Here is a 13,730-nt window from a genome sequence, read left to right on the forward strand (position 1 = left end):
AAAACAGTATTTGTTTTTGCAAAGTAGCGATGGAGAATAAAAAGCAAAATTTGAAATTTTTCATTTTATTCATTTCTAACATAGAAGTGAATTAAAAATAAAACTAAATCTTTAATAATTGTCCATTATGTCAGAAAATATTCGGCAAAATTACTGTATTATTACGGTAATTATTTGGAATTTTTTGGGTAAAATTTGGGCATTAATGCGGTAATTGTATAGTATATTTTTGGTAACTGTACAGCATAAGTGCAGTATATATACTGGATAACTACAGTATAAAAACTGGCCAAAACAACTATAGTTTAACCGCATTATTACCGAATTATAACGATAAATATACGGCATGAGCATAAATGCCGAAAAATTACGGTATTTTTACGGCATTATCAAAACCGCGAGGGGCACTTTTGGATTTTCCAAACTTTCTATTTTAGAATAATATTGCAAAAACTTTTAACCATTTTTAAACTTTTCTAAACTGATTCGACTAATATCTCAATTTAAATTTTTTAATTAGTATACAAGTACTGTAATCAACAAATTTAATCTATCAATTGTTCAATTTATCAACTGTCTAAATTTAGCAAAGAGTCAAAAACTTTATTTTTGAAGACTTCACTGCTACTTGAGTTTACGATTTCTTCTGGTAGTTCCTCCCACAGACGAATCACGGAGATCAAGAATGAGTGTTCCATATAGGTGGTAGCAAAATGAGGTATCTTGAAGGAAGTATGTTTTTTAGCTGCTAGTCTATTGGAACGTCTAACATCAATGTCTTCAATGAATAGCTCTCGTAAGTACTTGGGCTTTTCAACTTGAAGTAACTTGTAAAAATAACAGCTCATGTAGTACATTCGGCGATACTTTACAGACAGCCATCCCAGCTCACGTCTGAAAGGTGTAATGTGCTCATCTTTTTTGAGATTAAAAATAAATCTGATAGAGCAGTTAATCGCACGTTGTAGTTTTAAATTATTATCAGAAGTTGAGTCGACCAATACAACGGAACAATAGTCAACGAGTGGTAAGATGGTTGCTGATACTAGTAATTTCCTTATAGGAGTTGAAAAGATATTTTTCCTTACTTTGAGATAATAGAGAGAGAGAGAGAGAGAGAGAGAGAGAGAGAGAGAGAGAGAGAGAGAGAGCATCTTTTAACACTTCTTGCTTTTCTAATAATTACTTTTAACATAAAATAATTGAATTTTGAATAATTAATAAATTATTACTTTTGCATAACGTGAGTAAGCTCATAAAAGGTCTTATTCATTTCTAGTTAAAGTAGAAATAATTACTCTAAAGCTAAACTTTCAATGCAAATTGAAATTATCATCAAATGAGTAATCAGATATATCGGATGTAAACTATAAATTCAAGGAATAAAAATTTATTTTTTATCCTAATGCGCGAATAAAAAATTCAAAGTAAGTTTCTACCATTCAGTTTAAAGTTTTCATGTGCCGAAAAGTCTATTCGAGATGATGTCATATTGAAATAAAATCTTAATCATAATCTACGCATAAAAGTGTTGACTTAACAACATAATGTCTAATATGAATAATTTTTAGATGAATCAGAGAAAGTGGAACATCAGTAAAGAAGCCAACATCGTTATATAAGTGTAACATCAATTTCTATAACATTTTCATGTATTTATGATTCGGTTATGTTGTTTTTAGAAAACATAGTAGGAAAATTACAACCGTAGTAAATCGGGACGAAAATCAAATTTAATTTTGACTGAAAATTTAAGTCCTGTCAATTTTTCCTCGCTTATTTATTTCTATAAGTTAAATTTCTACAAAATTTGATTTCTTGGCTTAGTTACACAGTAAAAAATTTTGTGTAAAATCAACACAATCCTAGTGTTAGAATCCGTCAACATAATTTTAGTGTTAATTTTCAACACAAAAAATAGTGTTGAATTTTTAACACAAATATTGTGTCAAAATTAACAGTAATTTTGTGTCAACTGTATCTAACACTAAAATTGTGTTGATTTTACACAAAATAAGTGTTAACTTACTTATTATTTGAGTTTGGATATAAAGGTTAGGGAATTATTTGAAAATAAATACATTTTTCATGGTTATTAAGAAAATTAGTTTATTTCATTTCTTTAAATTTGAGTCAAGTACCAATAGTCTTCAACTTAAATATATGATTTACTCATCTTAAACTTACTTGATGCTTAATTTATTTTTTATAAATTAATAACAATAATTAGTAATCATCACAGAATTTTCGGCATCCAATTCGTGCAATTCCCAGCTTTTAATGTATGGTAAATCTAAAACATTGATGACAAATGTCTGACATGTTTGTTCAGTAGCGTAACCAAAACATAAACATAATATTTCGTTGTGAACTATCAGTCATCTTTATAAAAAATAAAACTAGTGTCAGAAAATATAAAATAAAATTGCAAAAGAAAAACATAAAATCAATAAATTTTTTGATATTTTTTTTTATGAATTTGTTAAATTAACAGAGAAATTGTTCAAAGTCTGTCATTTTTAATAACTATTACAAATTTTATTGTTAAATAATATTTTATTTAGCAAATTTATTATAGGAAAGTGAGATTAGTTGAGCATTTTATATGATTATAAATACAGTAAACTTTTACTTACTTTAATGAATATCAAATTTACTTTTTTTTATTGAAAACAACCTGGTACTTTTATCAAATATATTTAAATAAACTATTTTTCACAATATTTAACACTTTAATTTATACGCACGCGTGGTTAAATAGCTGTCCGGTAATACAATGCGTTTGGTGCGTAAACTGAAGAAAGAACGCGCTAACAACACAAACTTAGTGTTAATATTTCCCGCTTAGCACTAATTTTGTGTCATTTTATCTAGTAACACACAAAAAGTGTTGATATCGTGAAAACAACACTATTTTAATGTTAAAATTCAGGTAACACAAAAAAAGTGTCAAATTAACACACAAAAATCAACACACAATTTTTCAACACAGACCGTTTCTGACGCAAATATACAATATTTTTTACTGTGTAGGATCTACACCGATAGAAGGATTTGTTTATATTTAATAAACTTTATTAACTGTTAATAAATGATTTTTTAACATCATAGGATTTAATAAATATTTATTAACAGTTAATAAATTATTTATTAAATACGATTTATTTAATGTTAATAAATATTTTTTAACAGTTAACAAATATTTATTAACAGTTAATAAGTGATTATTAAGTACAGTTTATTAACTGTTAATAAATACTTATTAATGGTTAATAAATATTTGTTAACTGTTAACAAATATTTATTTAAAATAAAAAGCAAAAATAGCAATTTTCTTTTGACACTTTTTATAACCCTACAGCTAGAATAAGGTAAAAGCCCCAATTATTGACGCTATAAGAGACAAAGTTATGATTTGATTTTTTTTAAGCAATCAAATATAAATATCGATGAATTTTGTTTGTGGTAATGTCTTCAGTAATGTTTTAACTAATCAATTTCTTTTTTTTAAAATGATAATCAGTGATATTTACTAATTAATTTTAAATAATTAAATATATGATCTGGATACACCAATTATTGACGGGTTAAAAAACTGATTGATCTAATTATTGACGTACCGTATCCCCAATTATTGACGCCCCTACAACACATGCGTTGAATCATTTGGTTATATTGTTATTTATCAAAAACTTGATATAAAGTAATCAATATTATTAAAGTTAATTAATAATAATTTCTATGAATGAATAATTATTATGAAAAATATAACAATTTATTAAAAAACTTATTTAACACTAAAACACGCCGAGTTATTTGACAGTTAAAAGCCTTGAATATAATCGCGTATATAACGTATTTTATACTTAAAAAAAAAAGGCGTCATAGCGCTGTTGACTGGCTGTCAATATGGGATTCACCATAAAAATTATGAACTAGTTATTGACTCCCATTATTTAAATATCATAAAGCATACAATTAATTTCGATTATTTAATTTTATAAATATTTCATATATTGTTAATTTAAAAAAAAATAGATCATATAATTACATGAAAAAATTAATTTAAACTCGGCAGTTAAAAAAAATGCTTTTCTAACCAAAGTTGTTAAGAAAATAGACGCTCGTAAACTGATTTGATGAAGTGGTGCTAACTTTATTTTTTTTTAATAATTAATATTTAATATTTTGAACTGAATGTGATTTTTTTCAATTTTTTAATTAATTAGAATTTAATAAAAATTTATTTGATCGTTATTCTTATTACAGATAATTTAATATATTTAAAAATAATTTAAGGTGTCAATATTTAGACCTCCGTCAATAATTGGGGCTTTTGCCTTACGTGATAATAATTAAATTCACTAAATAAATTAACGTTTTTAATATTTAAAAATATAAAAAATAATTATGAGCTGTGATAGAATTTGCTATTTTACAATAAACGTTATTATAATGTAATATAATTAATGCAAATAATTTATAAAGATGATTTTTGTTTCTAAGCAATCTTCATATCATGTGACATTGCAAGCGAAACAAATTCACTCAACAAAATATTTATTAATTGTTAATAAATATTTATTAACTATTAATAAATGCTTATTAACTATTAATAAATGTACTTTCCTCCTAAATAAATATTTATTGAATGTTAAAAAATATTTATTAAAATTTAATAAATTAAATAATTGTCTTCAAATAAATTCAATTATTAATAGTTAATAAATCCTTCTATCAGTGTATTTAAGCCAAAAAATGACTTTTTTGGATTAAATAGAGCACAAAAAAGTCATTATAAATAAATTAATATCACTCGAGTTTTGTTTCAAAGCTGGTTTTTTATTTTTTTTTTTAGAAAAAAAAAAATATCAATTTTCTTAGCGGGAAGTTAAAAATAATAAAGCCAATATCTCATTGTTCTGTTTTATTGAGATTTTTGTTATCCTCATTGTTAGCCTTTTGTTAAATTAAAGAAAGAAAAAGTCAATTAAAAAAACTAAAAACACGCTTTTTATAGAAAACCAAACTAAAAAATAGAAAATAAATTTAAATTAAGAATAGTGTTAAAAATTTCAATAAATATAAATTAATAATAGTGTAAATAAAAAAAATGTATTTTATTTTAAAAAAAGCGTGAGGTGCATGGTGTCAATAGTTATAAATATTTTATTGACAGATATGAGTAGAGTGATTATCATTTTGATAATATCTTAAAAAGCACCCCACGCTTTTTTAAAAATAAAATACATTTTTTTTATTTACACTATTATTAATTTATATTTATTGAAATTTTTAACACTATTCTTAATTTAAATTTATTTTCTATTTTTTAGTTTGGTTTTCTATAAAAAGCGTGTTTTTAGTTTTTTTAAACTATTATTTATTTTTTACTTTTTAGTTTGGTTTATTTATAAAAGCGTGATTTTTTAGTTTTTTTTAACTATTATTTGTTGATTATCAAAAATATTCAGGCGAGCAAATTACCCACGGAGAGTTACATACTGACATACTGACATACTGACATACAAGTGAAGCTAATAAAAAATAATTATTTATAAATATTATAAATACGGGGAATCAGAGTTCGATTTCGGAGAGCGAGCCTGAGAAACGGCTACCAGAACCAAGGAAGGCCGCAGGCGCGCAGATTACCCACGGAGAGTTACTGACATACTGACAAACTGACAAACAAACTGACATACAAGTGAAGCTAATATAAAGCGTGTAAAAATCAGTCAGACCACGATTAACTTCGGCTTAATAACCAATTGTTTGTTTAAGGTAAAATACGTCCGATTTAAAGATAATAAAGTACAGTCAACGCTCTCTGTATTTGACTCGCCCGTACAGGACCATTCTCTGTATTTGACTCGTCCTTATCCATAAGATTAAGAGCTGTGTAAAATCGTCAAATACAGAGGAAGAATGTGGTCAAATACAGAGAGCGGTCAAATACAGAGAGGTCCAATACAGAGAGCGTCGACTGTAATTTAAATAAAGAAAAATTAAGATTTTAAATAAAATCGACTACTTCAAAGGAAATCAAGACAAATAAAGTCAAAAATAATTCATTTTTGACCCAGAAATAACAAATACACTAACATAAGAATAGGATTATTCAAAGGTGGTTCATTTGAAGAGTGTGAAAAGATCATTTAGCTCTTATTATACATATAATTTTGCTTCTATTATTATTTCTCTATAAAATTTATAACCTTGTTGATGATTAGCAAAATCATTATAAAACGAACAATGGACATTTTTGTGGGAAATTCACTGGTCTAAGGAAATAGTTTCTTTGTTTAAATTAATTTGTAAATTGGATTTGACCTGATTTGTAATTAGGAGACGACCAATTATGAGTTTCTTTTGTAGCAGTACTGAGATGGGTGTATATAATAGAGGGTTCGCTACAGTTTAACCACACTTTTAAAATTTTCATTTTCAAAACTTCTGACTATCTTTACATTTATTTTTCTTCTTAGTTTTCTTTAGCTGCTTTCTTTGAAAAAGTAAAGAAATTAGTGGAAAAAAGTTCTCTTAATGTTGATATTAAAATTTTATCTTTGAAAAAAATTTTTTGAAGTCGCTGCTATTTACTTGTTTTGGAGCAAGGAGAGATTTTTTTGAGAAAACAAAGTTTTCTTAGCTCAATAAAACTTCATTTCAGCCAAGAAAATTATCATTTTTGTTTTTTTAATATTTTTTTTCAGTCAGAAAGATTTTTTATCGTGCAAATAATAAATTATTAATTAAAATTAATAATAAATTATTAATTAAAATTAATAAAAAATTTTTAAAATACGCTAGAGTATACAAACAAGTAAGTTAAGAAGTGCTTTTTTTAAACTGTTTTTTTTTTTTTGAACGAAAGATTATCATTTTTCATTAAAAATATAGTTTCAAAAAAAAAATTTTAAAACAAATTTAATATATCAGGTATCAACAAAAAAATTTATAAAAGTATTTAAAAAATACTAACCTTGTATTTCATACCATAATTCAAAAAATGAATTAAAGAAAAATTTTCTTTCGAGTTAATCCCTGGGATAAATATATTTTTCAAACTCATAATTTACCCACAAACCAAATATATATTTGTAGACATTAACGCTATTGAATTTAAGTCACGACATATACTCAAGTCATGTAAATACAAAAGAGAGTTAATTTGGAGCTTAACAATAATCTAGGATGCCTTCATTAAGTTTACCTTTGCTTTGTTAACCAGGTATAAGTATACACAAAAGTGTTATTACACTTTGTAGCCAATATTTCCTAATTCCAAATTAAAAATCTCCATAAATTTTTCATTACTAAAAATTAATACAACAAAACTTGAGAATTATTAAGTAATAAACAATCAAAAATAGTCCGGCGCATAAAATATAAAAATCATTAAAAAAATGAATCTCAAAATAATGAATAACTTGTACGTGAATGGAGTGAGATTATTATCAGAAATTTATCATAATCGGTGTACATAGAGTAGTAAAGTCGCCATTGTGATGTATGTATAAAAGCTAAAGGCGATTGGTCGAGTCTTACCGTTAAATGCCGTAGTGGGGAAAGTTAAATTTTAGAGGCGTTACATACCAAGAGTGGGGAAAATATACCTACTGCTTTCAGTACCTTAGAATTGATAAACGGAGCTTGTGTCATTTTCGAGTTAGTTTTGCTCAAGTGCGTACACGTTTTTCTCTAGTAATTGTTAAGTTCGACATACCTGGGGCCTAATTGTGACGTCTGACCTTTCAATAGATTAGGTTAGTAATGTCGAATATTTGTCGGCTTAAAATTTGTGAAGTGATAAATTTTCATTTTAAATTATTGGAAAAAAATAAAGGATTAATTTTGTCAAAATAGACAGAAAAAAAATTTTTTTTTTAATACGTAATGACTGAAGTCAGTAGTGTAGGAATGGTGTATTACAATCAACTAACGATGTACCGTCAACAGCAACAGGCACAAGCGACTCTTCACCAACAACACTTAACCAGCCAGCAGCAGCAACAAGCAGCAGTAACTGCAGCAGTTGTAGCTGGAGCAGCTGCAGTAGCTGCAGCAGAAGGCTCTCAACAGTACTGGTACCCTCATGGGTATCCTCATGGCCATCCTTCGTCAGGATCTTCGCACCAATCCTCACCTGGAAGCCAACACCAGTACCTAGATCACCTCTCAAGTCCCACTGGGGACGTCCTCACCTGCTCCTGGCCTCATTCTCATCCTTATTCCCATCATCTGCAGTATCAACAGCCTTTGTATCATCACCAAAACCAGCAGAGCCCCATGACTCCTACCCCCACTGACTGGAGCATGACCAAAACCAATAACAACAACAATCACAACATTATTGCCGGCAGTGAACCCAGTCCGCCGATTACCATAAGTGGCAGTGAAATTAGCAGCCCTGGAACACCCGCTTCGCCTAATATCAATACTCTTAATCCTCCTAATAATAATAATAATAATAATAATAATAATAATAATAATAATAGTAGTGCTTCCACGACCCCTGTTAGACCCGCGCCAATTCGCAGCCCTTATGAGTGGATGAAGAAAACTTCGTATATTCATCAGCAGACTCCTGGTAAGATTTTTGGGTTTATTTTATTTTATTTGCACGGAAAAAAAATTTATTTCAACACGGAGAAAAGTAAACTGTATATCGAGGGTTTTTTAATGCGTATTAATTATAAACGCGTTACTGAAAAAAAATATTAACCAGATTAATAATAAGTACGATAGTATTTTTAGAAAATACACACGCATAAAATAGTATATTACACACCTAGGGAAGTAAAGTAAGAAATGTCTCAGATCACATGTAATTGTTGGCCGAGGCGAAGCCGAGGTCAACAAACATGTGATCTGAGGCTTTCTTATTTACTTCCCGAGGAGTGTATACTATTTTTTTGTCCGACGAAGGCGGAAAGCGGCAACTTAGTTTAGCGCAGCGGGACGAAAGTTGCCACTTTCCGCCCGGAGGGCAAAAAATGATTTTGTTGAAATAACAAAAGACGGGATAACTAAAAAATATGTTCTGGTAACAAATGAGTTTAGTTATAGTAACAAATCCATTAATCGCATTAACAAAATGTTTCAAGTTGTACTAAAAAACCAGTCTGTTAATTCACCAAATCAATTTGTTGTCCTAATGAAATCATTTTATTGCAATAACAAAACTAATTTGTTGCTAAAATATTTTCCAAATCAGATATCACTGATTATAGCATATTTTTAAATTATGGATTCTTATAAAATTTAATGTAAATTTATTTGTTATTTTAATAGAATAATTTTGCTGTTTCAACAAAAAAATTTGTTATACTAACTGAATTATTTGGTCGAATCTACTTAAAGATTTTGCTATAGTAACCAAATTGTTTTGTTGTTATAACATATTAATAACTTGCTATAACCTAAATTTTGTTATTTTAACATATAATTTGTTATCACTATGTTAACAAATGCATTTGTTACTAGAATATATCTTAAGTTATTTTAACAAAATTTTTTTCTGCGTGCACTGATAGAAGAATTTATTAACTATTAATAATTCAATTTATTTGAAGACAATTATTAAATTTTAATAAATATTTTTTAACATTTAATAAATATTTATTTGGGAGGAACGTACATTTATTAACAATTAATAAGTATTTATTAATAGTTAACAAATATTTATTAACAGTTAATAAATATTTTGTTGAGTGAATTTGTTTCGCTTGCAATTTTATATGATATGAAGATTGCTTATAAACAAAAATTATCTTTATAAATTATTTGCATTAATTATATTACATTATAATAACGTTTATTGTAAAATACCAAATTCTATCACAGCTCATAATTATCTTTTATATTTTTAAATATTAAAAACGTTAATTTATTTAATGAATTTAATTATTTCTTTCTGTGTGCGAAATGATAAATGTCAAAGTCAAAATTCTTAATTATTATACTTGAACATTTTCGGCTTTTATATAGCGAATATCATTGTTTGAAATAGTATTTTCTTCCATGTAAATAATAAATTGTAGCATTTAAATGATAAATATTATAAAGTAATTGTTAAAATCACAATTTTACTGTTTGAAATGTTAATTTTTTCCAGTTGGTCATTACTTATTATAAATCGACTATTATTTATTACAGTTTACTTTTTTCTGTCAATCAAGAGAAAAATTCTTAAACCAAAAAAATAATTTTGAAGAGTTTCATTGTCTTGTATCAAGACGATAAATTTCTTAGTTTAAGAATTTTTTTACTCAAATCTAGAAGATCAAATTCTTCAAAATTCTTTACTTAATTCATTTTTTTTCTTTGTGGCTTTTGGAGATAAAGAGGATTTCGTGGGTCTAATAAAAACTAAGACAAAAGTAATAATGGATAAATTTTTAATTTATATATTAAATTCTTGTTACATTTATTGCGTTGTAAATAGGATAGTTGACTCGTGGTATAGATATGGAGAAACAATGTAAACATTGTTGGATAGATGAAGGTAAACATCTAATTGTTATCAAATATTTGTAAGATTAATCTACAATACTTTTCGTCATACGTGTACTTTTAGGTTTTATTTTGTAAAATTGGGTTCGTTTGGAATTTTAATCGACGGTAAGAATATGAATCTTGTTGAATTGGTTTATAATGAAAAAATTAGTGATTTAAGAAGAACATTTTTATTTTTCTTGGGTTTAATCATTTTTACTTGCGTTAAAAAAGTTTGGGTATAAAATTATTTATTTGTCAGTTAATTTAGTACAGTTATAGCAAATTAATAATATATTACTAACATATTTATGAGAACTTTTTTTATGAAAACGTTTTTTGACGCAATGACAGAAAATTTTTTAATTTAAGATTATTTTTCTTAATCAAGTTAATTTTTTTATCAGTATAGATATTCAGTCAAATTTTATTATTTACAGAGAAGAAAATTATTATTATTATAAGCGAACAATGGGAATTATCAGGTAAATGTTGACGGTCTAATTATTAGCTATTGGTCTAGCTCCTTATTTTTTAGAGGAAGATTTTTTAACATTTTAATGTAGCAACAGTCTAATTATAAATTATTTGAATGATCCAAACCAAAATATTATACACAGTAAAAATTATTATGTTAAATACACTCCACACAAAATTAATGTTAAAATTTAACACACTTTTGTGTTAAAATGACACAAACTTTGTGTTAAAATAACACAAAGTGTGTTTTGATTTTACAAAATATTTTTTACTGGGTACCTTTATTAGTATCAAATTATTTTTTAAAGTGATAATAAATTTTTAACTAATTGTTTTTTAGTACAAATAGAAGATTCTCTAAAATGGAGTTAGATAATTTACTAATTAGAACATCGATGTGTTATACAATATGTAATAGAAAACATTACCAGTAGAATGATAGTTTACGTTTTCGAAATGATAATTTTTTCTTTTCCTTCAAAATTATAAATTTATTATTTTTAACTTGCACAGTAAAAAATTGTGTCAAATTTTGTCATTGCGTCAAAAAAATTTGTGTTAAATAATTAAAACAAAAATTTATAATGCAAAATTTTTTGATGCAATAACGCAAAATTTTTTTTCTGTGTATCTTTAAAAGTCTCAATTATTTAACTTATATTAATAAAGTAAATAAATATTTAAAGTAAGTAAATAAATATTTAAAAATTGCGTTAAAAAATTCCAAATTCAAAATTTTATTTATTTATTTGCATTTACTTAAATTCAACAGTCCAAAGGGCCAATAACAGGGTTAATAAATTTTTAGAGTAAAAAACTTACGTAAAAATATGACTATATAAACTAAAATTTCTATATTTAATTATTTTAAATTAACAAGGTAGTTTAATTATTAAGGAAAAAAGAAAAATAGATGAATTAAGGCTACGCGTGCAGAGTTATATTTATTTTTAATTTATTTGTTGTCAGCCAGGACCTAGAGTGAATAAATTTGATATTTTTTGAAGAGTTAAATATTGGTGTTACGCACCAATTTAATTAGTTTTAATTGAACTTATTTTGTCCTCCTGTCTAGTGATATAAACTTTAAAAAATATTTCTCAAAATCTGCTCTTTACCAACTTTTACAGCTTGTAACATTGGGATCACAAGCTACTCAATATCGGTGCTACCAGAACTTACCCTCGACGGTAATAAAATAAAAAAAAAAATACCCGTTGAACTGAATGTTTTTAAAAATCAGCATGTCTAATAATTATCCGTCCATGTTTTCCGTAGTTGCATTACAAGTAGAAAAAAAAATAATTGATTATTTTTAACGATTTTCAAACGCTCGCTTCTACAAGCGTGAGACTATCTCTCATATTTTTTTTACTGGTGATTATCTGCATTTTATGGTTTTATTGCTGCATTGCCGCTCGTATAATGCGCCTTTGCATGACTTGAAATGTAGGTACATTACAATTAAATAAAACCCATTCGTGTAGCAACGTACACCATCTTTTATGGTGTATTTTCCTGTGTTTCAAACTAACAGAAACACTTGGCAATATCTAAGTTTGGACATTTGCAAGTTTCGAGCTTATGACTCTGAATAAAAATACGATTCATGATACATGTTTGAATTATTTTAGTTACACGCGATTTCTCTCCATGTTTCTAGCGCCAGATACAGTGAATAATATAAAAGAAAATGCACGCGATCGTATACTTTATCGCTATTGGTATTTTGCATATAATTTTTGTCCAAACTACGAAAACAGTTTGATTGATTTAAATTCTTAGATTTATTTACAATAACTTAAAAATACGTATTTAATATTAACAAATATGTTTTATTTAAATTTGAACCAAATGCTATTTTGTTTTGGTTTATTTGATTGAATTCGCTTATTTATTTCATTGGAATAAGATTTTTAATAGTTAATAAATCTTATTTGAAATAAATAGATAGATAAAAATTTTATTCGACTTTACAACCTAATCTTTCTTTAATTAATTAATTAAAGATTTAAAAATAAATTTAATTTTAAATTTTAATTGAGTACAGATAAATCATTAAATATACACGGGAAAAATTTCTGGGAAAATTTACGATACAACTATTGTAAAGCTGGACTATACTTTGATTACTATTAATTTTCAAATATTTTAGAAGAAAAAATACTATTTATTCATGAAAAAATACGATATTACTATTGTAAAAAGTAAGAGATGAAAATTTCCAGTGCTGCCTCTGTATCTTTCCAATAGAACTATAGCAAATTTTACAATAGTTGAATTGGAATGTTTCTCAATTAGTGTGAGTGATGGCCGTGCACAGCGCTAGACTCCGAGTTTATGTAAATGTTAAAGGATATGTGTCTTAGTTTACCTCAGATAGCGTAGAGGGAGAGTCTCTGGCTGCCAACACAGAGTTCTGGGTTCGATTCCTAGATAGCACGAAAATGTCGGTTTCTTTTTTCGATTACTGTACAGGTACCAATTAGTCCAACCTTCTATCTCTCTCCCTCCCTAATATTTCTTTTAAAAAAACCAACTGTGAATTTTTACAATAGTTGAATGGTAAAGTTCACAAACACATATTGTATAATTTGCTCTATAGTATTCGACTTTTTAAGACTCTTGCTTGTCTTATTTGTTGGATAAAATTTACAATAGTAGATCGTAAAAATTACTAAATAAGAAGTATAGTCCACCGTTACTCTTTTATTTAGTAAAAATTACAATAGTAAATTAGTAAAAACTCC

At 26.5% G+C, this 13,730-nt stretch overlaps 1 protein-coding gene across 1 annotated transcript in view; it reads left to right on the top strand.

The window, feature by feature from the left end:
- The first annotated feature begins 7,431 nt into the window (after nt 1-7,431).
- Nucleotides 7,432-13,730, top strand: part of LOC123272162 (homeotic protein caudal-like) — a 30,263-nt gene continuing 23,964 nt past the window's right edge. Inside the window, exon 1 of the mRNA XM_044738860.1 lies at nt 7,432-8,593. Coding sequence (XP_044594795.1) covers nt 7,900-8,593 — 694 coding nt within the window. The 5' untranslated portion in view covers nt 7,432-7,899. The remainder of the gene's footprint in view (nt 8,594-13,730) is intronic.

This window comes from Cotesia glomerata, linkage group LG9, assembly GCF_020080835.1.
Source record: "Cotesia glomerata isolate CgM1 linkage group LG9, MPM_Cglom_v2.3, whole genome shotgun sequence".
NCBI lineage: Eukaryota > Metazoa > Arthropoda > Insecta > Hymenoptera > Braconidae > Cotesia > Cotesia glomerata.